We start from the raw sequence: 19493 nt of genomic DNA, 5'->3' as shown, positions 1-19493 counted from the left end.
TCAGACCTCCACGTGCTTTCTTGTATTGAACTAGCACTCGAGTGCTTCTCCCACTAAAACCATTCTCAATCGGATGTAAAAATGTACGTCGCAGCGACATAATCATCACTACATTGTCATCAAGAGATTTTCGGTTTGATTCTGTATGTTATTTGTCCATGTCCATTGTGAACATGTATTTTGGATCGATATTATGTCACTGATATTGTTACAGTAACTGAATCGTGCGAAACCCGCCGTACGTGCTTAATTAATTAATTAGGCTATGGCTTGTCTTTAAATATGGATTGTACATGAGGGGGTGTGGAAGGAACATTGAGCTGAGAGAGAGAGACGATGGAGAGCTCTTGTGAGGAATCAAAAACACCCAATTGGGATGTGTCCCTCTTGGAGATCAGAGATAGGCTTTCTGAGTTTGCAGAGGTCAGAGGATGGACTCAATATCACAGCCCAAGAAATCTCCTCCTAGCCTTAGTAAGTCTATACACATAACTCTGTCATGGCTCTCTTCTTCGATGTTTTCATTAATTTGTTCGCAATTAGGCACGTACTGGAGATGTAGATGTACACATATGTTTCGAAGTAACGTGGATATGTACATAGAGCTCATCCCGAATCAATTGTTTTCGGGCAGGTGGGAGAAGTGGGAGAGCTGTCGGAGATATTCCAGTGGAAAGGGGAAGTGGCCAAGGGGTTGCCCAACTGGAGCACAGCCGATAAGGAGCACTTGGAGGAAGAGCTCTCCGATGTTCTTCTCTATCTCGTCCGTCTGGCTGATGTCTGCGGCCTCGATCTCGGCCAAGCCGCTCTCACCAAGATCACCAAGAACGCTAGGAAATACCCGGTTGCTCGATCTTAATTAAAAATATAATATATACGTACGTAATAACAAGAATAAAAAATATAACATTGATGACTGTCACCATCATCATCTTCTGATTATGGAACGAAAAGATCGATTAGGGCTAATTGCTAGTGTCCTTAATGACCAAAAACGTATTCCGATCGACATTAGATATATATTGCTTTTTCTTATTTCTTTTTCTCGCCATCCTTCTTATTATTAGCTAGCTCAGCAGTCATCCGTACTTGTAACTAGATTTTGAGACGGGAACAGACCGTGTTATCGATGTATGAGTCTCTGTGTGTTATATCTATTTCAGTTTCACAGAATTTCGTCATTGGTTTGTGAGTTATATCAATTGATAACCTCGTTTGAAAATTGGAAAACTGCCAATTTGAGGAAATAAAGGAGTTAGGAATCAATATTATCCTTTTCTTTTTTCTTTTTCTTTTTTTAATGAAGGACATCGAAACAGAAATCCAAAATAAGTCTTACAATGCAAAGGCGGGGTCTGAAAATCCCCAACAATATCACTTGAGCTCTAAGCCGATTAGATTGGATCAAAGTGCATTTTTTTGGACCGAGGGATTAGTGTATGTATATTCAGTCACTTGATCAAAAGCATGTAGATGGATTAAGTGGGAATGCACCCATAGGATGGAAGAAAAAACTTAAAAGTATTATTTTCACTTTACCATATGGGCAGCAACATCTATTGTGGCATAACCTTGACGTGATGCATTTTCGATATACCAAGGGGTTTGGCCTATGATTGTGGACAATTATTCAAAGAGGCCAACGTAACCAAATTCAAATCCTCTCATATCCAATCGTTAGGATATTTATCCATGTGAATCTCCCAGGTCAAGTATAAACGATTTGCTATTCGACTTGGCTGACCATATGTTCGATTAATCAAGGTATGCACAAGCTGATTCAGAGGGAGGGAGAAGTAGTTTGCTGCTGAGACTCATTTGTTTAATTTCAAACAACACGCAAGACTAGCTAGAACTTAATAATTACAAGAAAATACATGCATGTGTATAACACGAAACTGAGTGGGACAACTAGTCGTATCGCTACACCACCGAAAGTTTGTATGAAACAACATCTGATCGACCATAAAAAATAAAAATAAAAACCACGAAGTCCTTCAAAACCCTAGACATGATGATTTCTATTGCAGGATGAACGTAATAAGTTGAGCTGCTGTAGATTGGTCGTACGTATGCATAGGTCATTCCCTCTTTCCCTCATTTGTCTTGGACGATGGATTAGTAGCTGCCTGTTGTCTGTATAGTGCTGCCATCTTTCTGTAGAGCTCTATGTCGTTCATATTCTGATATTTTTATAAACAGATATCGAACATTAGCGAGCATACTATATATGTATATACATAACATATACGGGTCAGTGTACCCAATAAATAAAAGGGTAAGATATATAATGGACACGTACTTGTGCAATCAAGGCACAATAAGGATCCGGAAAATGAAGCGAACCACTGTTTCCGGTAGCAGCAGGGGCTTGAGCCGATGTCATTGGGTGGGTGGTTGGCACCACGAACTGTGCCGAAGTAGGGTGGAGGAGTGGAGATAGACCTGGAGGCTGAGCTGGACCTCGTGCCATTGAACTCATGTCGAGCACTCCCATACCAGCTCCAATTCCGGCCATTCCCATACCGAGTCCAAGCCCGACCCCACCAGAGATCCGAGAGAAGAGAGACATCTGCAGCTGCTGCTGAGGGGTCACCCCAATGGGCATCATCATCATTTGGGGCAAGCTGTTGATGTTCCTCGTGGCGCTCATCATCTGAACCTGCGCTTGCAACTGTTTTAAGTACTCGATGACCTCGTCCAGCATTGACGCTTTATCTGTCTGCATTTTTTATGGGTAAAAACACGGGATGTTCTCAGTCATGTCCTCAAATCGAGTCAAATTTGAAAAAAAATTAAAAATTAAAAAGAGAAAGTATCCTAACCGAAAAGGAAAATAACTTTCTTCCATTGCATCATACCTTACGCGAATTAGGGACCAACCTCTGGAGAGTTTTCATCTTCTGGTTTATTCTATCTCTACGTCTCTATACACACGAGAAAATCATATATCAAATAGTATCAACATTGATATCAGTAAATATTACATTTGTGAACTGGCATATTGGGATCATATGAAATATAAAGTGTACTACCCGCTCCGACTGATTGTGAATAGCAGCTGCTCTAGTTTGCCTGCTCGAGAGGGATCGACCGGTCTCAGTTTTGGTCTCTTGATCTTCTTCCTGATTTTCCCATAAACCATAATGTACTTGTTGCATAAAGCTTGTTATAGATAACATATAATTTGCTCTATATGTAGATGTTTACAGTTAACAAATCATGCCTTGCAATCTATACACATGTACTCATATATATAACGCATTAATCAAATATTTATTGATCTAGAGTTAAATCGTGCGGGCACGGTATATCTATGTCGGCTTAAAACCTTTTACAAACATGGTAAGGTACATTAGAATTACATATCTTCCAATCTCGTGGTCCTATGCAAATGTATTGAATGTCTTCTGTCAACTGCTATGATTATGTAAACCGCTCGTAGGCCATACCCGATATTATTTTCTGGAATCAATATAAGTGCTAGCTCCTGATGATAATACAAGGTCGTGATAGGTGGGCATATAATGTGGCCAATTAAACTGTAGAAGTCGGTTTTGGAGAATTTTGAAGACACTGAGCTATACAAATATATACGTTCACTCACAGATCCACCAGGGGAAGCAGCAGAATCGTCATCTGTTGTCTGGTTGGTTTTGAAGCTTCGGGAAGAATCGAAGGATGGCCAAGTCATCATAGTAGTGTCGCGATCTTCCCTGCCGAATGTGGCGCTTGCACTTGCACACATGCTCCGGTGATCCGTAATCTTAACCTTCCTTTCTTCTTGGTCATTATTCCTATAACCAGAACTTGTGCTAAACAAGTTATTACTGGTTGTCCTGCACTGCTCCGATTCCGATCGCACCCGTTTCTTCAGCACAGGAGCAGTAATGTTCTCTGACCTAGTACGACCAGAGTTGGTTTTCACTAGTTTATCCGGTTTTTTGTCGACTGAGCAAGACCCCTTGTTTACACATGTAGGATTCACATCGTTGGTAGCAACATTACTGACATGGTATTGGTTGTGATTAGAAGCTTGACGAACGATGGACTCAAGCGTGTCATTGTTGCTCCATACGGCCTTTGGCATGGCCGTGGGAAGGACGGATCCACTGTGACCGTGCATGGTTAACTGCCCGTTTTCCCATGCCAGCTCTTCAATTTGCTGGATATTGTTCATAGATCTGAAATTATAAAATCCAATTATAATCAATCAAGAAACACACACTTGTATATTCATTCATTCCAGCTTTTTTTATTTTTTTTCGACTCAAATCTTAGTATCTGAAAGCCTAATTGGACTCCAGTTAATCCAGTCGAGCCGGGTTGACTCACTAAGGGGTAAAACTCTCATAAAGTGGATTTTATGCATTTATAAGGACTCAAACTAAAGACCTTACTGAAGTGAAACAAGCGTCGAACCGCTTGAACCAATCCACATTGGTTCTAGCTAATTAATGAAGGCAACTAGGACCTTATCAGTGCGAAATCGCTACATTCTTGCATACCCGGGATATTGTATGCATTTTTAAGAGATCGAAAAGATGAAGAAGAACGATTTGTAGTATGTACATATGTGTAGTGATGAGTTGATCAGAAACACATATGTTATACGTACGTGGGTATGGGAACAGAAGAATGATGATGATGATGATTCTGATGGAAGCTGCTGATGCTGCAGTGTTGTTGCACGTGAGAGTGAGAGGATATGTTGTTACAATTATTGGCATGACCCTTCTGCTGAATCCGATTCTGATTCTGATTCTGATTCAGATTCAGATTCCGATTCCGATCTTCTTCGCCTGCCCCAACTTGTTCTTGCTGTCGCTGGTGCCCCGTCAGATTCCATTCTAGTTCCGGTACTAGACACTCGTATTCACTCATATTCATCCCCCTCTCTATCACTCTTCGTGTTTCAACAAATCATCATATATATATATATTCGACCGATACAAAGAAATTGAGAGCTAGCTCTATACACACATGGAAATATGTATATATTTCTGATCTTTTGTGCTCTTTGTTGTTTCCTTATCCAATTGAGGTCCCCCTTCTATTAATGTGCTTGATTGGGATGTCTCACACCGAACACAAATTCCTGTGGTTGCTATAAGCCAATGCCCTCTTCGGATCGAGTGGACAGGATATGCTTGGGGCTCACCGGGCCCTATTCATGACTCTTCCTCCCTCTAATTATTAATTCATCGTTTGCACCGATTACCCGATTAGTCTTTCTCTATCGTAGAAGCTGACAGATCTGAAGATCGCTTGCATATATTCTTGTTTATGCAGAGAAATCTCTCATGTACTTATACATGCGGAATTGTACAAATTAAAACACTCGAGACTGCCTGCGCACTTACCCCGGGTTTAATCCCTGACTCTGCTTTATTGTGTATGAACAAATCATGCTCTCAACACAAACACAGGACTTCTTATGACAACCATTGGTAATATGTATGAGCTATCATGTATGAAAGTAGTTATAACTAATAAAAAAGTTAAGAGAGACGGCGTGCTATTGAGTTTTGAGACAGTTGTTCGGATTTGTGGTATATAAGCACGAGGGACCAATGCAAGTTTGTGTATGGGCCTCATTTTGATCGAGAAGGGAATTCACGCCACCAATATATAGGGCACATTAATGATCATATATCTTTTCATTTTCTTTTCTACAGATAATGATATTGTACGTACGCATGTACATGTACGTGTGTGTATATATATATATATATATATGTATGTATATGTGGACTTACGTTACCTAACACAATGAAAATAGTTAAAATGATTGATCTAGCATGCGTGTAACAATATATATATATGTTCAGAAACTTTTTGTCGTGATGATGAATCTGTTTGGATTGAATTGAGACTGTAATTCCCGAAGAAGAAATTAGCTATATACGTTCAGAAAGGATATATCATATATGCATGTATATGTACATACGTATGTATAGTATAATACGAAAGATATAGATCATACCACTCGTTCACACGTCACATCTGTCCTTCCAATATATAAGCAGGGAGGAACGTTTCATTCCCAAAGCAAATATTCCTCTGCCATCAGATATTTCAGGAAAAAACTATTTCTATATATATATATATATACATACTTGGAAAATAGCCTTTCTGTGACCCTTTAGAGGCGTGTATCTATGTAGACATGTTGATCTTCATCTCAATTATAGTAGTAATAATAAAAGGAAAAAAAAAATATAACAGTAGTAATAATATAATAATCCCGATCGGATCACCACACCGACCTATTACAACCGATATACTTTTCACGTAAATTTGCAGGAGGTTCATTTGAAATGTATATAAATAGTCCAGACGAAACTCAATATTCTTTTTTATTATATATATATATATATTATGTATAATGAAAATATAATCGCATAAAATCCTAAGCCAGAAACTTGACTGAAGTAGACGTAGGTGTAGGGGCTTCCTCACAACAGGAGAGTGGTCCTCTCTCTGGCCACTACGTGTCAGCACAGTCATTTTCTCCTATTAATTAATTAGATCAGATTAGATATTTTTCTTTGTCTTTGATTGGTATTATAACAATTAAAAATCCCCAACCCCTTCGCTCGATATTGCTCCTTCTATTTCCTCCATCTATACGGTGCGAAAGTATATATAAATCCAATCTTTCTTAGAGTATCCCGACTTCATAAATTCATACTACTTTTAGTTTTTACGGCTTGTTCGCCTTACATTTTATGGATGAACTAGGCTTCATCGAAACCAAAGTTGTCGTCGGAAAGGAAAAGAAACGACCAAGCAATACACTCCTTCTAGATTGAACTGATTGCAAGAGATGGATATCCTGAGCATGTTAATGGGCCATAGTCCCCGCCCAGCTTTGCTTACCGATTAGAGTCGGGGCCTATCCAAATGGACCGGGGAAACCACCGGCAATGGGAGAGGATATGGAGCTCGTTATTCAGGGATTAGTGACTTATTCATTCAGTGACTTTGGCACTGGACATTCCCATAATAGGCGCTATCGGATTAGATTAATTCTATACTCGACGCCTCATGATCTTGACAATTCACAAGTCCCATGATCTTGGACTGGACCGAAGCCCCCGGGCTTGATTGCTCTATGCTTTGTAATTGGCCCACAAAGACAGTTGGGCCCATCATGGTGAAGGCCCATACTCAACGCAGTCCAGGGCGGGCCCTCCTCAACTAAGTCTAATTAGTTTTGGGGGCAATTCGTAATCAAATATTTCGACCTTTTTCGTGCTGCTTGTCCTTCTACTAGTGCTACTTGAGAAAGGCCGAAGCTTCGTGGATGTGACAAATTAAAGCCCGGGTGGAACGCTCACATGTTCGTCGATATCAGTTATTGGACCATGATAGAGCTTCACCGATGCCACCGCAAGTTATGACAACAATTATATAGTAACAGCCGTGGAGGGAGGGCAATGAAAATGGTGTCGACTTAGCTCATTGATTATTATATTAGGTATCCTTAGCGACTTAGCTCATGAATTATTACATGTTTATAGGACTTCGGTACCCGTCTTTGCTCGATTCGATGTAATTGGCGTCCAAGTTTCCGGCTTGATTTCGTTCGTAGTGAGCTTCAGAATGAAAATGCCTCAAAATCACAGAACAATACTGCTCTGTTTGGTTTCGCAATTAAAATCATAAAAATTTTAATTTTAACTTTAACTTAACCCATTACACAACAAAAATACACATTTTTTAAGTAAAAAATTTTAACTTTAATTTTAAAATAACTTTAAATTTTAATTATAACTTTTGTCTTTTTTCACAATCAAAATTATTTTTAACTCTGAAATCAAAAGTAGCATACTTATCCTATTCCTAGTATTAATCCAATCATTAGCCCATAATGATTTTTCACCATTTTCGTCACCAAACAATCCTAAAAAACATTTCCCAAAAAAAAAAAGCAAACAACGACAAAATTTATGCTTGGTTTACTGCAAAAGTAACCTTTTGCTGTTTCTGGAGGCAACCCAACAAATCTTCTTCTTTTTTTTTTTTTTTTTTGGTTGAATGGCAACCCAACAAATCTTGACAACGACCATTTCACAAAGGGATTGTTTTCTAGTTTGATCAGGGAAGGATCATAGGTGAACGCCATAGTTTGGTTTGTTTCGCCAAAATTATCGTACTCTGTCATTCGCCATAGCTGAGCTTGTCCACCGACAGCCCAGCGCGGTCAATTTCACCTCGTTCTTCATCTGAGGTCAGTATATCACTAGCTATAGTGGCTTTGCCTTCTTGAATTTGAGCTGGGTCGCTGCAAAGATTTGGTTTTTATCTAAACGATCAGAGCGGACTTGTCTCATGGGACTGTGTGTGTTTTACGACTACGAGGAAGCCACCTCTCAGAAAGACAGCAACTTTGCCCTGTAGACAGTCTCTGGGGTCAAATGTTCTTTAGCTATTTGATCTGCATCAATTCATGTTGGATTAATTTTTATTTTGGAGAGTTGAGTCATTGATAATCCTTTCTTTTGGTGTAGTTTCATCTTTGGGAAGCCATTTATTCATTTTGTCCTTTTTTTGGGTTAATTTCTTGATTTTTTTTCTTTTTTCTTTTTTTGGTCCGGCATCCTTGATCCTCTCAGAATATGTTCCTCTGGTTCCTTTGGTGGCCATGGTTTTTTTGCAGAGCCATTTATGCAATTCTCGGCTTGGCTTTCTGAAAGAGGTCTCACTCTGATCTTAATCTTTCTCAGCTTAGTTCAGTGGATTGATTTGGTTCACTCTATGTGGACCTCTATATATGGACTCAGTTATTGATAGCATAAAAAAGCTTAATTATGTGCAGTTCATCTGACTAGCCCGAGATAGAGTTGAGTTGAGCTCGAACCGATCCTCAAATGGAATTTTCTCGCCTCTCGTTGTTCGTCCTCTTAGCTTCTCTTCCTGCAGTTTTGTGTCATCGAGTTACGCTTATAGTTGATGGCACCAAAACGATTGCCGAAACGGATGAGGATTTCATCTGTGCAACTCTCGATTGGTGGCCTCACGACAAGTGCAACTACAATATATGCCCGTGGGGATACACATCTGTCTTAAACTTGGTGAGATTTTGTGAAAGCTATTCTAAGATGGGATCCAACTTTTCGAGGATCTGCTTGGTTCTATCTATATAAAATATTTAATCAATGTCTTTTAATTTTTTCAGAATCTGTCCCATCCTTTTCTTGCACACGTGATCCAAGGTTTGCCACAATAATCCCAAGAGTGAATCGCATTATTCCACAGCTCAAATGGTATGGTAACCATTTCTTCTTGTCTAGCTTTCAAGAATTTAAGGATCAGGATTGGGGGTTCTCTTCAAGACCAAGTAGAGTACGATATTGGAAAGCTCAGGTTTCCATGCCACCCGTTCCGGAAGGACAGAAGTGGCCTTTTTGGCTTCTCTAGGAGCTGCTTACGCATGAGCCGGTGGGATGAACTAAATCATCTGTTCAGCAAAACCGGGTAAGTACTATGACACTCTTGAAGGACCAGTTGCCAATGAACTACAAGAAGTTAGATCACGATGTGTCTTCATTTCATTCAAGATTATGGCCGAATTTCCAGCACTGGGTCAGCTTTGGTTTGAAAGATGGTTCCTCTGGAACTTTTGCTTATTACTGCAATGTCTGGAAATTGATTCAGGGCCCGCGTGACTTTCGGCTTAAATGCACTCTATGGAAGGCGCCAACTCAGAAAGGGTGTTTGGGGAGGAGATTGGGACTCCACCAACGCTTATGAGTTTATGAAATACACAGTTGCGAAAGGATACCCTGTAGATTCCTGGGAATTTGGTATATCTCTGCACCCGCGCACAAAAGATAAATAGTATCAAGCAGCTTTTCTTTCGATGAGTTATTATTCATCTGCTGCCTCTGCATATTCAAGGCAATGAGCTCAGTGGGAGTGGAATCGGAGCGAGTGTTGGGGCAGAACAGTATGGGAAAGACTTGATTGCCCTTAAAGGTATCATTGATCAGATATACAAGAATCATGATCCGAAGCCTTCAGTCATAGCACCGGGAGGGTTCTTTGATCAAGATTGGTATGCAAGGCTTCTGCAGGTTTCGGGATCAGGCGTGATTGATTTCATGACACATCATATATACAATCTCGGTCCAGGTACCGAAAGAAAAGCCGAGAGACCAATATTTATATTTTGTAAATATTTCATTGATTTCCAATATCCATGATTTCTGTTTTCAGGTTCTGATCCGAATCTCATTAGCAAGATATTGGACCCTAACTACTTGAACCGGATATCAGACACATTCAGCAAACTCAAAGAGACCATCCGGAAGAATGGCCCGTGGGCATCTCCATGGGTTGGTGAGTCGGGCGGAGCTTATAACAGCGGCGGACTGGGGGTTTCCAATACCTTTGTGAACAGCTTTTGGTAATAATTTCTGAACCCCGTCCTTATATTATTCGTTTTCTTTCTTATGTAATATGTTCTTCTGGAAAATGTGGAATTAGGTACTTGGATCAGCTTGGAATGGCAGCAAAATACAGCACTAAGGTTTATTGCCGGCAGAGTCTGATCGGCGGGAACTATGGTCTGCTTAACACCACCACTTTCATCCCTAACCCAGATTATTACAGGTAAGTGTGTGTTCGAAGCTTCGTTATGTCTTATGAGTTTCATTGCTAAAAACCATGTTTCTGCTGCTCATGAGGTTGGATAATACTCAACAGTGCACTTCTATGGAATCGGCTTATGGGCAAAGGCGTTCTCTCTATAGACATTGACTCTCCATCCCCTTTGCGGAGTTATGCCCATTGCTCAAGAGGAAGAGTAAGTCCACATTAATTGAGTTGAATTGACAAGTAGAACTTCAAACAAGTTTTCAGTTTTCCATTTCTTTCTCGTCTTGAAAAAATGAAGGAAAAGGAAAACATGCTGATTTAGAGTAAACATGGCATATCAGATCATAAAACATTGTGGGAGACCTTGTTTTCTCACATATCCTGCTATTCTCCATGAGAATTCTGATTTATTGGCAAAAAGACGAAGAAATAGATTTGACATTCCATTCCAATCGATTCAAGAACGAGAGAGAGAAGTAATGCCTCAATAGTTAAAAAAAGTGGATGTATAAGGATGCATTCAATGGTTAAAATATGGACTATAAGGATGCATTCGATGGTTAAATATGGGACAGAATGAGGCATTAGTTCCTTTTCTCGTTCTTGAATCGGAAGAAAGAGTTTGGAAATTATTAATTATGGGACTATAAGGATGCATTCAGTGGTTAAAAAAGAGGATTTGATTGAACATCGGCAAACTGCAAGATGATATACCTTCATGTGTTTTCTTCTTTACTCAAATATAAAATGTCAGATGCTTTCTCACTTTAATATTGACTTAATCCCAGGAAGGTGTAACTCTGCTTCTGATCAACTTCAGCAATGAGACCAACTATAAGATCAGCGTCCGGAACAGGATGAACTTAAGATTGAGAATCAAGGAGTCGATGGATAACAGAGAGAGCATTATTCTTAGAGGCCTGAAAAAGATGGTCTCTTTCATCGGGATAGGAGCATCAGAGGCATCACTGAAGAGAGAAGAGTACCATTTGACTCCGAGAGATGGTTTTCTGCAGAGCCAAACAATGCTTTTGAACGGGACTCCTTTGGATCTCACCGAAGACGGGAAGATTCCGACTTTGGAGCCATCACTTGTTGGTGTGAATTCTCCCATCTCCATTGCTCCTCTGTCCATTGCTTTCGTCGTTCTTCCTAATTTTGATGCTCCATCCTGTGTTTGATGGGTCATCATTTTGTCTTTCAATTTATATTTTGGTTGTTCCTGTTCTTTTAGATATTCAACTGAAGATAGATGTATTGCTCCGTGCCATTGTAATTAGTAAATATCCCTACAAGATGCTCTATACATGCAAGTTGAATAAAATTTGATATCAACAGATTACCAAACCATTTTGTAGTCTCGCGGAAGCCCGATACAGCAAGTCTATGAAAAGGGAAACAAACATCGAGCCACAAGCAAATGAATAACAAGAAAATTAAGACGGACTGCAGCCTATTTCCCAAGCAGGCGTCGGCCCCGCTGGTTTGCTTGTTTGACCCGGTAGTTGAGCTCATCGACATCATGATGGAAAGGTTCCAGAGCTCCATTGTGCCTGCACGATTACAACATCATTAATAACATCTCAGCAAAATGTTTCGGCCAGCTTTTCTTCGGCTTATTTGTTACACTGACAAATAAATGCATGAATGAAAGTTAACCTGTCAATTTCAGAACCCATGTCGAGAGCCATATTCTTTAGCTCTCCTAAGATATTGCTTAAATCCAATAATGTGTCGTCTTGCTTTGCTTTCTCAACCTAAGTTCAACAAATCCAAGCAAAGTTTCATCAAACTTCAGCTATTCGGGTTAGGAATACCTCCTGAGAGGATTTTGCATACAATGTAACAATCTATAAGCGATAGACGAACCTCAACTTTCTGCAGTGATGAGGCTGGTTCAGAAGGCGCTGCTCTTGAACTTGGTTGACTTCTGGAAGCCGAAGTCAAACCTAACTTCTCCCGCTGCTCCAAGTGGTTTCCCTTCCTCTGGACATCATCTGCAGTATAAAGCAATCATTCATACGCAAGAAATAACCAGCAGATGCCGCACCGAAAAGAAAGAAATAACCAGCAGAGGGAGTTTATAAAGGTGAAAATGAAAACTACGTCAATTCACCAAACTTAGAGAATAGACAAACCTCTCATGACCATGGGGCCTGTTATGGCACGGGTCTTCTTTGGCTTCCAAGTCTTTGAGAATATGCCCCCAAGACTTCCCAGTAGCTTCTCACCCTGTATGACAGAGGAACATTAATACGATGAATCTCAATCCCATTACATTGTTCAACAAAAGGCAACTAGGCAACAAAATGCAAAACCAACTGCTTTATGTCCGATTTGTAGTGGAGGCTTTTAAAAAGAAGACTGACCCGGCTGAGGTCATGATCGATATCAGCAGCAACCCCATGAGCCCGAGTGATCTGCTCGCCCTGCTGATGCAACATGACCAAGGTCTTAGTGGCGTCTTCTCTCATTCCTTCTGCTATCTTCAGGCAGTTGTTGACGCTCTTCGTGGTCTCTTCAGCCTTGTAGACTGCATAGTTCTCCAGTTCTTGCACCGACTGGTTCTCCAGTCCCCCCGAATCACGGAAGTCGTTCTTGTACCCATTTCTTGCGGCAGAGTTCGGTGGTTTTGTGTACAGAGAAGAGGTCTCTTTCACCTCGTAGTCATCAAAAGGATTGTCACTAAACTCTCTCATGGGCTCTGCCAAAGTCCTTCTAGAGGGATTAACCGTCTGCTTTTTATCACCGTACTTGTCATCAGAATCAAAAGGGTTCGTGCTAGATGCGGTGGAATGCGCAGGAACCACAGAGCTATGCTTCGCAAACTTCAGCGGAGATTTCTTGGACCTGAACATTTTCGGCGAAATCTAACCAAACAGACCGATCGCAGAGCTATAAATCGCAGAACCTGAGTGCCAAATAAAGCAACACCCCCAATGAGAATATGCACAGAAATGGAAAGAGAGGGACCCAAGACGCGAATGTTCACAAAACTTCCATTAAAGAAACAGAAACAAGCTTGATTAAACTTAAGGCCGAAGATTACTATTAACCCAACAAAACATTTACTTCTTCTCAGTCTCCGCTCCCAAAAATCAGAATCTTGGAAGCGAGAAAAGCAATCAAGGGTCGCATTCAACTGACTCCAGAATCCAAAAAACCACAACAGATGGAAACCCAAAAACGAAAGATTGAACATTTAAGCAGAATTCTACTCAAACCAACAAAGATAAGCAGAAGTAGGAAACGTGGGATTACCCGAAAATGGGAGGGCAACTTGCAAGAAACCGAAACCCGCGATTGTTAATGAAGACTCAACTGGGGGAGAGAGAGAGAGAGTTAACGCATGAGGAAGAAGGGAAGTGGGGTGGGGGCGACAAATCGAAGAAAATGTCAAGGAAGGAAGCTTCGGATGGATAAAGAAATCAAATTCAAACCCACTAGAAGGAAGAAATCTTCAGCATCCCACCATTTGGGTTTTCGGTCTTCCTCAGCATTTCACTCTCTCTCTCTATCTCTCTCTCGCTCTCTCTCTCTCTCTCAGCCATCTATGGAGAAAACAGAAAAATCCTTCCTTTCTGTTTGTTTGGATTTGGTCATTCATATGGTGGGGGTTTGAAGAGGTCAACCGTACGCGAAGTTGACCCCCGCCCCCACCAACTCCACTTTGACTGTCTCGATCTCCTTCCTTCCGGGCCCCCCGCGGACCGTTATCGTTGGTTGACCGGTTGATATCGAACCCGGTCTAAACTGGATGGGCCGGATCTTGGGATGGCACCAGCCCAATTTGATGGAAATGGGCCGATATAAGCCCAGGTCGATGCCTCGTTCAATCGAAGCCCATCGAAGCATTATTCTTTTCCTAAAAAATAAATATCAATAAATGATGGAAAAATGTATATAAAATTTGGAATAACAACACTAGTTATATATATATATATGTATGTATGTATGTATATGTGTAAAATAGCGAAAAGACTATATCCCTTGTGTGTTGGCATTGCATTATTTATTTCATACAAATTAGAAAAAGAAAGCAATTAGTATAGTTTCATGATTCATCTCCCAAAAATGGCCATAGTAAACTAACTTTAATTAATACAGGTCATAAGATGAAAGTTATAATTATTTATGTAACAAATAACTACTAAATTATTCACTGTTATTTCTACTAAGTTTTAATCATTGTAATCAATTTTAGAATTTCAGATGTACGAAAAACTTAGAGCATGAATCGGAGTCTTGTTCCATACGGGTTTGCGTCCAGTACATATAAATAAATATATATATATATATATATATTTCTAAATTTCTAATACTTTGAATAATATTAAAAGTGATCCTAAAAATAAAATAAATAATGGAAAGAAATAGGTATTTTTTCAGTAATGAAGAGTTCAATCCCTGGGTTCATGAATATCCGATAAGCATGTGAATCTAAATAAGCCTTTGTGCAAAGACGTATATGCAAGGGTGGTCTGAAACCATGACCTCGTGGACTACTTGCGAAATCTATGTGCGTCATATTTACTTGCATTAAACCCCAAGATTAATATGTTAAAATCTTTATACCAGATCTGCCTGAATGATCGAAGGATGGGTAAAAATGAAATGTTTGTAAGTTTAAAGAATTGTTTGCTAATTTTTTATTTTCTTGTCATTTTCTTTTGGGGTGTTATTTAATCTCTATCTAATCTAGGAGGACAAGAGATGACATGACAACACGGAATGCTTATTAAGTTTTTCTCCTCTTTGCAATTTCCAACGGTTTTTTGATGAAACCAAGGATCACAAATCCAACATATATTTGATTAAACCTCGACTAATTAAACTTTGGTAAGCAACTAATCATCATAAGTACTTCCCTCACAACTTTGACATATCACCAGCCATAGCTCGGCCCCACGATTGAAACACGGCGGTGTTATAAGTCTTGATGCACATAATCATCTTGTAACACGGAGTCGAGGGGGAAAAATAGACCATTCGTCATTTTTTGACGGGGTCGCTTCGTGTTGGAAGAAATGAAGAAGAGGTTGAACAAGAACTTCTAATTTGGGCGAGAAATCTCTTTTTAACGCATATTGCGCCGGGGATCCATTTGTTTAGATAGCTAAGAGCGATTGACCGTATCCAGTTGAACCCAAATTGCAATTCTGATCTCAAAAGTTCACTTCTCAAATAATTAATTAGAGAGAGGAAATCATATGGTGCAGTATAGATGCCAAATTTCATGTGGGTGTAAATTTGAGATACGGTACAGGATTCAAAATTCATCAAAACAACCATGTAATCAATGTTAAATCGACATATGCTTGAACAATTCAAGATAATAGATTGAGAATATCTCGTGATCACACAAGAGAAAAAAAAAATCTGAAAGAGAAGATCAATGCCTCTTTTGCATCTTAATTTCTATGTCAAGTACCCTAAAAATACACAAAGTGGTCCCAATCCCTCAATTGGATCATAGGTTAATCCTTCTTTTTCTCTTGACTTTTGGATTTTTTTTTTTTTGGATTAAGGTTCAGTATCCTTATGCTTCAGTTGATCGATCTGTGCCAGACCTGGTGATTACTCGCAGCCAATAGACCCTATGATACCCGACATTTTCGTGAAATTAACTCCAATATATTCTAGATTAGGTTTTTACCCAAATCCTTGATCTTGTAGATAAACCGATGGATGGTCTTGTACTTAAAGTAGATCGATGTAATCAATCTACAGAGGGAGATGGGCTGTCAATGTATAATGTTAGGCAACTGAACTACCGGAACACACCATGGCATAATCACACGTAGAGGCATGGTACAGAAAGCCTCTACAAAGAAAAATAAACTCGAGACTTCTTAATTCCGAATCGAATGAGTATACATCGCTGCACTAAACTCCTTATCTGACTTTGTTGCACTTTGACACACCCAACTAAATCCAATTTTTCAACACCTTACTCATTTCACTTAGGTCCCAAGATAAAATAAGTATCCCAAAGGCAACCCCATTAATGCGTATTCTCTGCAAATAGATTAAACAAATGGTGCTTGAAGTGGCATGAAGCAGTCTTAAATGGTAAACAAATTTTCAATTGGTAAGCATATAGATCATCAGAGTCTCAAAGTTCTTCCCTATCAATTCAAATGAAACGAGATGGTGGTTCGATACAGACCATTAGCAACAACAAATGCTCGCATTTACCGAATTCAATGAGCTTGAAGAACTTGCGGAAAGGTTGTTGATCGAAAAGAAAACAGTATAACAAAAAAAAAAGTGCAAAAAAGATGAGAATTGAATGGATCTCAATCTGTGTGAAATTTGACTTGTGTATGCCTGTTTGTGCTATACATTCTCTTGAGAACGAATGAGTATAGTTCAATTAGCTATGAGGCCAATCGCAGGCTCTTGCTTGTGGCTTCTTCCTCCCCACCATGGCTTGAAGCTGACGATGCTACTATTCGTCCCTCCTCCTCCTCCTCCTCCTTCTTCTTCTTCTTCGAGTGGAGCGGGGAGGTTGAGATCGAGAAAGTCCCGGACTTTATGGGCTGCTGGTTTCGGGATTGCAGGGAGTCGGGTCTGGCTGTTCTTAGCCTCGGGCATATGAGACCTCTTGTGGCCCCCTAGGGCTTGCCCTGAAGGGAACACCCTAAGGCAGACTGGGCATTCATGTTCATCTCCCTTAGCCTCCTTCTTCCTTTTCCTCTTTGATGATGGATTAGCGGTCTCTATCTCAGTCCCCTCGGCTGTAATTACTTCTCCGGGAGGAGACTGTTCGGTCTCGATGCTGTTGTCTTTGGAACCAGACCCAGCCTTCGCCTTTCTATGGCTAGCCCTGTGACCCCCAAGAGCTTGGTAGGACTGGAAAATCTTGTTGCAAGTATTGCACTCGAATCGGCTGTTTATCCCCTTGTCTAGATCCCCATTGCCTCCCTCTTCACTGCCATCTGGTGCCAGCAACCTCTTTGACGAGCTCTTCCTGGGTCGGGAATCATCGGAGACGTCAGAGAACTTCCTCTTGCTCGTACTCGAACGAACCTTACAGGGCTTCACTTGGTTTTTATCCATGCCATCCAAGTTTTTCCCTGACTCTGGATTCTCAATTCCGGACTGGCTGATGATATCTTCTTGGTTCACCTTGGACTGGTTTTTGAAATTCCAGGAAACAGAAAGTTCTGTTCTTGCGTTCGACCCCTTGGGAGGTGAATGACAATCTTTATTCTCGTTACGAGTTGGGTCTTTAAGGAAGACGGAAACAGAATTGTTATCGGAGGAATCGACCATGGACGAATCTATAATACCGGTACCGCTACTGCCATTGAAGAAATCCCTGGAGAGCATCATTAAGCACACAGCAACCTCCTCCAGTTCTTGCTCGATGTCCGCCACATGATCGGATGAAGACGATGAGTTCAGGACTTTGGTCGTGTTGTGCCTTTTCCTCTGCTGCGATCTCTTCTTTCGGTTGGGAAAACCAGCCTGGTTGTCAGATGACTGGCTGTCCGTAACCGTGTTCGAGCTATCCCTACCCCAGAACTGCGAATTCAGACAATCGAATCCCTCCTCCTCCTCTTCATCCTCCTTCAAGCGATCACTGTTATTCACCAGGTGGCGCTTCATCATGTGACCGAACAGGCCTTTCCAAGAACCGAACTTTCTGCCACATTCTCTGCAACACGGCGGGACCGAACTGGGGTCATCTCCTCCGGTGAACTCTGATGCCCTCCACCCCATCTTCTTCGGGTTCTTTCTGAGCCCATAACCGTATCCAGCAGCTGCTGAATCCTTCAGGTGGGACTTCATGTGGCCTCCCAGGGATCTGCCGCAAGGGAAGCTCTTGCTGCAGAGCTTGCACTCGTGCTTGACCTCCTCCGACTCATCGTCCCGCCTCTCCTTCATGTTCCCGAACTACAGATCGAACAAACAAATCAAGCACGATCAGAAAATAGAGAAACAACCGGTGAAGCAGAGCCCTGAGGATGGAAAACAGGGGAAGTAACCATTGATCTCAAGACCGAGAAGAGAGAATCGATCGAGAATGAATCATCAGACCCTCAATCGATCAGGAAATTGAGTGAGAGCGTTACCTTTGCCAGCAATGGTGGGGATGGAGACGAGCAAGCAAGATCAAGAAGTAGAGAGAGAGAGAGAGAGAGAGGAGAGTCTGTGTGTGAGTTGGGTCACTTTCTCTCGCTAACACTTAACTGCAATCAGCAGGGGAAGGAGGGAGGAGAAATCCATGCATGGAAGCAAAGATTAAAGTTCATCTCGGCACGTTGGTACAGTGACGCACGATCTAGCCTTGTATGTTGATCTAAAAGTTACAAATTCGATAACCGGTGAAATTATCAGTATCCATTTATTAATTATTTAAAATTTCTCTTTTATTGCATTAAATTTGACCATCCTTTGTAAAAAAAAAAAATGATCTCTGCACATGTGGACATCATCGGATCCGACGGCCGTGATTGGTCCAACCAGGTGGATCAAACCATGGGAGTGGGGCCCTTTGAGCTAACCGTCCGTAACTATTCCTTCCTTTGTCTTGCTCAGCAAAAAAAGGTTAAAGGGTCCCCCACACACTCCCTCCCCCTCGCTGTACTCACACTCTTCCAAGTGAAAGGTTCCAGTCTCCGGCCGTTACTCCATTTCCAAATGACTTTTTTTTTTGTTCGAAAATAGTCCGACTCACGCCGATCGAACTCAAAACTTCTTATTCTATGCGATGTCACTATGTCACATTCTGCACCTATTATTATTATATTTTTGTTCGAAGACTAATGAAACGGATACAATGGAAAAATGTCTAAGAGGACATATTACAGAGACAGAAAAATATAACAAGTCTGCCTAAACCACTGCAAAAGAAAATTAACAAGTGCTGAAAACATCGA

At 40.8% G+C, this 19493-nt stretch overlaps 5 protein-coding genes across 8 annotated transcripts; 2 read left to right on the top strand and 3 right to left on the bottom strand.

Annotated features, from left to right (window-relative positions):
* The first annotated feature begins 298 nt into the window (after nt 1-298).
* LOC116188920 (dCTP pyrophosphatase 1-like) lies at nt 299-1181 on the top strand. Its single transcript, XM_031518370.1, has 2 exons — nt 299-474; nt 635-1181. Exons 1-2 carry the CDS (start codon nt 337-339, stop codon nt 857-859), a joined length of 363 nt encoding a protein of 120 aa, XP_031374230.1. The 5' UTR covers nt 299-336; the 3' UTR covers nt 860-1181.
* Nucleotides 1182-1821: 640 nt separating this feature from the next.
* LOC116187405 (transcription factor PIF7-like) lies at nt 1822-4996 on the bottom strand. The gene is made up of 6 exons (XM_031516071.1): nt 4619-4996; nt 3608-4184; nt 3036-3125; nt 2862-2927; nt 2303-2722; nt 1822-2183 (listed from the first exon to the last, which is right to left on the bottom strand). Exons 1-6 carry the CDS (start codon nt 4888-4890, stop codon nt 2082-2084), a joined length of 1527 nt encoding a protein of 508 aa, XP_031371931.1. The 5' UTR covers nt 4891-4996; the 3' UTR covers nt 1822-2081.
* A 3053-nt stretch (nt 4997-8049) lies between these two features.
* LOC116188233 (heparanase-like protein 1) lies at nt 8050-11940 on the top strand. Of its 3 annotated transcripts, none has more exons than XM_031517449.1 (11): nt 8050-8236; nt 8666-8704; nt 8825-9080; nt 9185-9221; nt 9300-9483; nt 9664-9812; nt 9907-10140; nt 10225-10414; nt 10495-10620; nt 10714-10813; nt 11394-11940. In XM_031517449.1, the coding sequence occupies exons 3-11, from the start codon at nt 8877-8879 to the stop codon at nt 11784-11786; spliced, it is 1617 nt and encodes a 538-aa protein (XP_031373309.1). In that variant the 5' UTR covers nt 8050-8236; nt 8666-8704; nt 8825-8876; the 3' UTR covers nt 11787-11940. The 3 variants fall into 3 exon arrangements, with proteins under 3 accessions (XP_031373309.1, XP_031373307.1, XP_031373308.1); XM_031517447.1 differs by having other exon boundaries at nt 8622-8704; XM_031517448.1 differs by lacking the exon at nt 8050-8236 and adding an exon at nt 8272-8482 and having other exon boundaries at nt 8622-8704.
* On the bottom strand, nt 11910-14195 carry LOC116188234 (SNAP25 homologous protein SNAP33-like). Of its 2 annotated transcripts, XM_031517450.1 has the most exons (7): nt 14050-14195; nt 13867-13926; nt 12975-13516; nt 12744-12837; nt 12475-12602; nt 12265-12362; nt 11910-12158 (listed from the first exon to the last, which is right to left on the bottom strand). In XM_031517450.1, exons 3-7 carry the CDS (start codon nt 13461-13463, stop codon nt 12059-12061), a joined length of 909 nt encoding a protein of 302 aa, XP_031373310.1. In that variant the 5' UTR covers nt 13464-13516; nt 13867-13926; nt 14050-14195; the 3' UTR covers nt 11910-12058. The 2 variants fall into 2 exon arrangements, with proteins under 2 accessions (XP_031373310.1, XP_031373311.1); XM_031517451.1 differs by lacking the exons at nt 13867-13926; nt 14050-14195 and adding an exon at nt 13678-13804.
* A 2581-nt stretch (nt 14196-16776) lies between these two features.
* LOC116215941 (zinc finger protein ZAT4-like) lies at nt 16777-18846 on the bottom strand. Its single transcript, XM_031551769.1, has 2 exons — nt 18687-18846; nt 16777-18507 (listed from the first exon to the last, which is right to left on the bottom strand). Exon 2 carries the CDS (start codon nt 18496-18498, stop codon nt 16978-16980), a length of 1521 nt encoding a protein of 506 aa, XP_031407629.1. The 5' UTR covers nt 18499-18507; nt 18687-18846; the 3' UTR covers nt 16777-16977.
* Nucleotides 18847-19493: the final 647 nt, after the last annotated feature.

This window comes from Punica granatum, chromosome 8 (genome assembly GCF_007655135.1).
Source record: "Punica granatum isolate Tunisia-2019 chromosome 8, ASM765513v2, whole genome shotgun sequence".
Classification (NCBI taxonomy): domain Eukaryota; kingdom Viridiplantae; phylum Streptophyta; class Magnoliopsida; order Myrtales; family Lythraceae; genus Punica; species Punica granatum.
The sequence above is the reverse complement of the archived record's forward strand: the minus strand, read 5'-3'. Positions and strand labels throughout refer to the sequence as shown.

What these genes read in the sequence shown, in the direction of transcription:
- LOC116188920 (XM_031518370.1), top strand. Translation starts at nt 337, where the DNA reads ATGGAGAGCTCTTGTGAGGAATCAAAAACACCCAATTGGGATGTGTCC. An exon ending in GAAATCTCCTCCTAGCCTTA is followed by an intron (nt 475 to 634) that starts GTAAGTCTATAC and finishes GTTTTCGGGCAG; the next exon opens with GTGGGAGAAGTGGGAGAGCT.
- LOC116188234 (XM_031517450.1), bottom strand. Translation starts at nt 13,463, where the DNA reads ATGTTCAGGTCCAAGAAATCTCCGCTGAAGTTTGCGAAGCATAGCTCT. An exon ending in TCGATCATGACCTCAGCCGG is followed by an intron (nt 12,838 to 12,974) that starts GTCAGTCTTCTT and finishes TCTGTCATACAG; the next exon opens with GGTGAGAAGCTACTGGGAAG. An exon ending in AGGCCCCATGGTCATGAGAG is followed by an intron (nt 12,603 to 12,743) that starts GTTTGTCTATTC and finishes TTTATACTGCAG; the next exon opens with ATGATGTCCAGAGGAAGGGA.
- LOC116187405 (XM_031516071.1), bottom strand. Translation starts at nt 4,890, where the DNA reads ATGAATATGAGTGAATACGAGTGTCTAGTACCGGAACTAGAATGGAAT. An exon ending in TCTTCTGTTCCCATACCCAC is followed by an intron (nt 4,185 to 4,618) that starts GTACGTATAACA and finishes TTATAATTTCAG; the next exon opens with ATCTATGAACAATATCCAGC. An exon ending in ATTGTGCCTTGATTGCACAA is followed by an intron (nt 2,184 to 2,302) that starts GTACGTGTCCAT and finishes TAAAAATATCAG; the next exon opens with AATATGAACGACATAGAGCT.
- LOC116215941 (XM_031551769.1), bottom strand. Translation starts at nt 18,498, where the DNA reads ATGAAGGAGAGGCGGGACGATGAGTCGGAGGAGGTCAAGCACGAGTGC.
- LOC116188233 (XM_031517449.1), top strand. Translation starts at nt 8,877, where the DNA reads ATGGAATTTTCTCGCCTCTCGTTGTTCGTCCTCTTAGCTTCTCTTCCT. An exon ending in TCTTGCACACGTGATCCAAG is followed by an intron (nt 9,222 to 9,299) that starts GTTTGCCACAAT and finishes CTTCTTGTCTAG; the next exon opens with CTTTCAAGAATTTAAGGATC. An exon ending in TGTAGATTCCTGGGAATTTG is followed by an intron (nt 9,813 to 9,906) that starts GTATATCTCTGC and finishes TGCATATTCAAG; the next exon opens with GCAATGAGCTCAGTGGGAGT.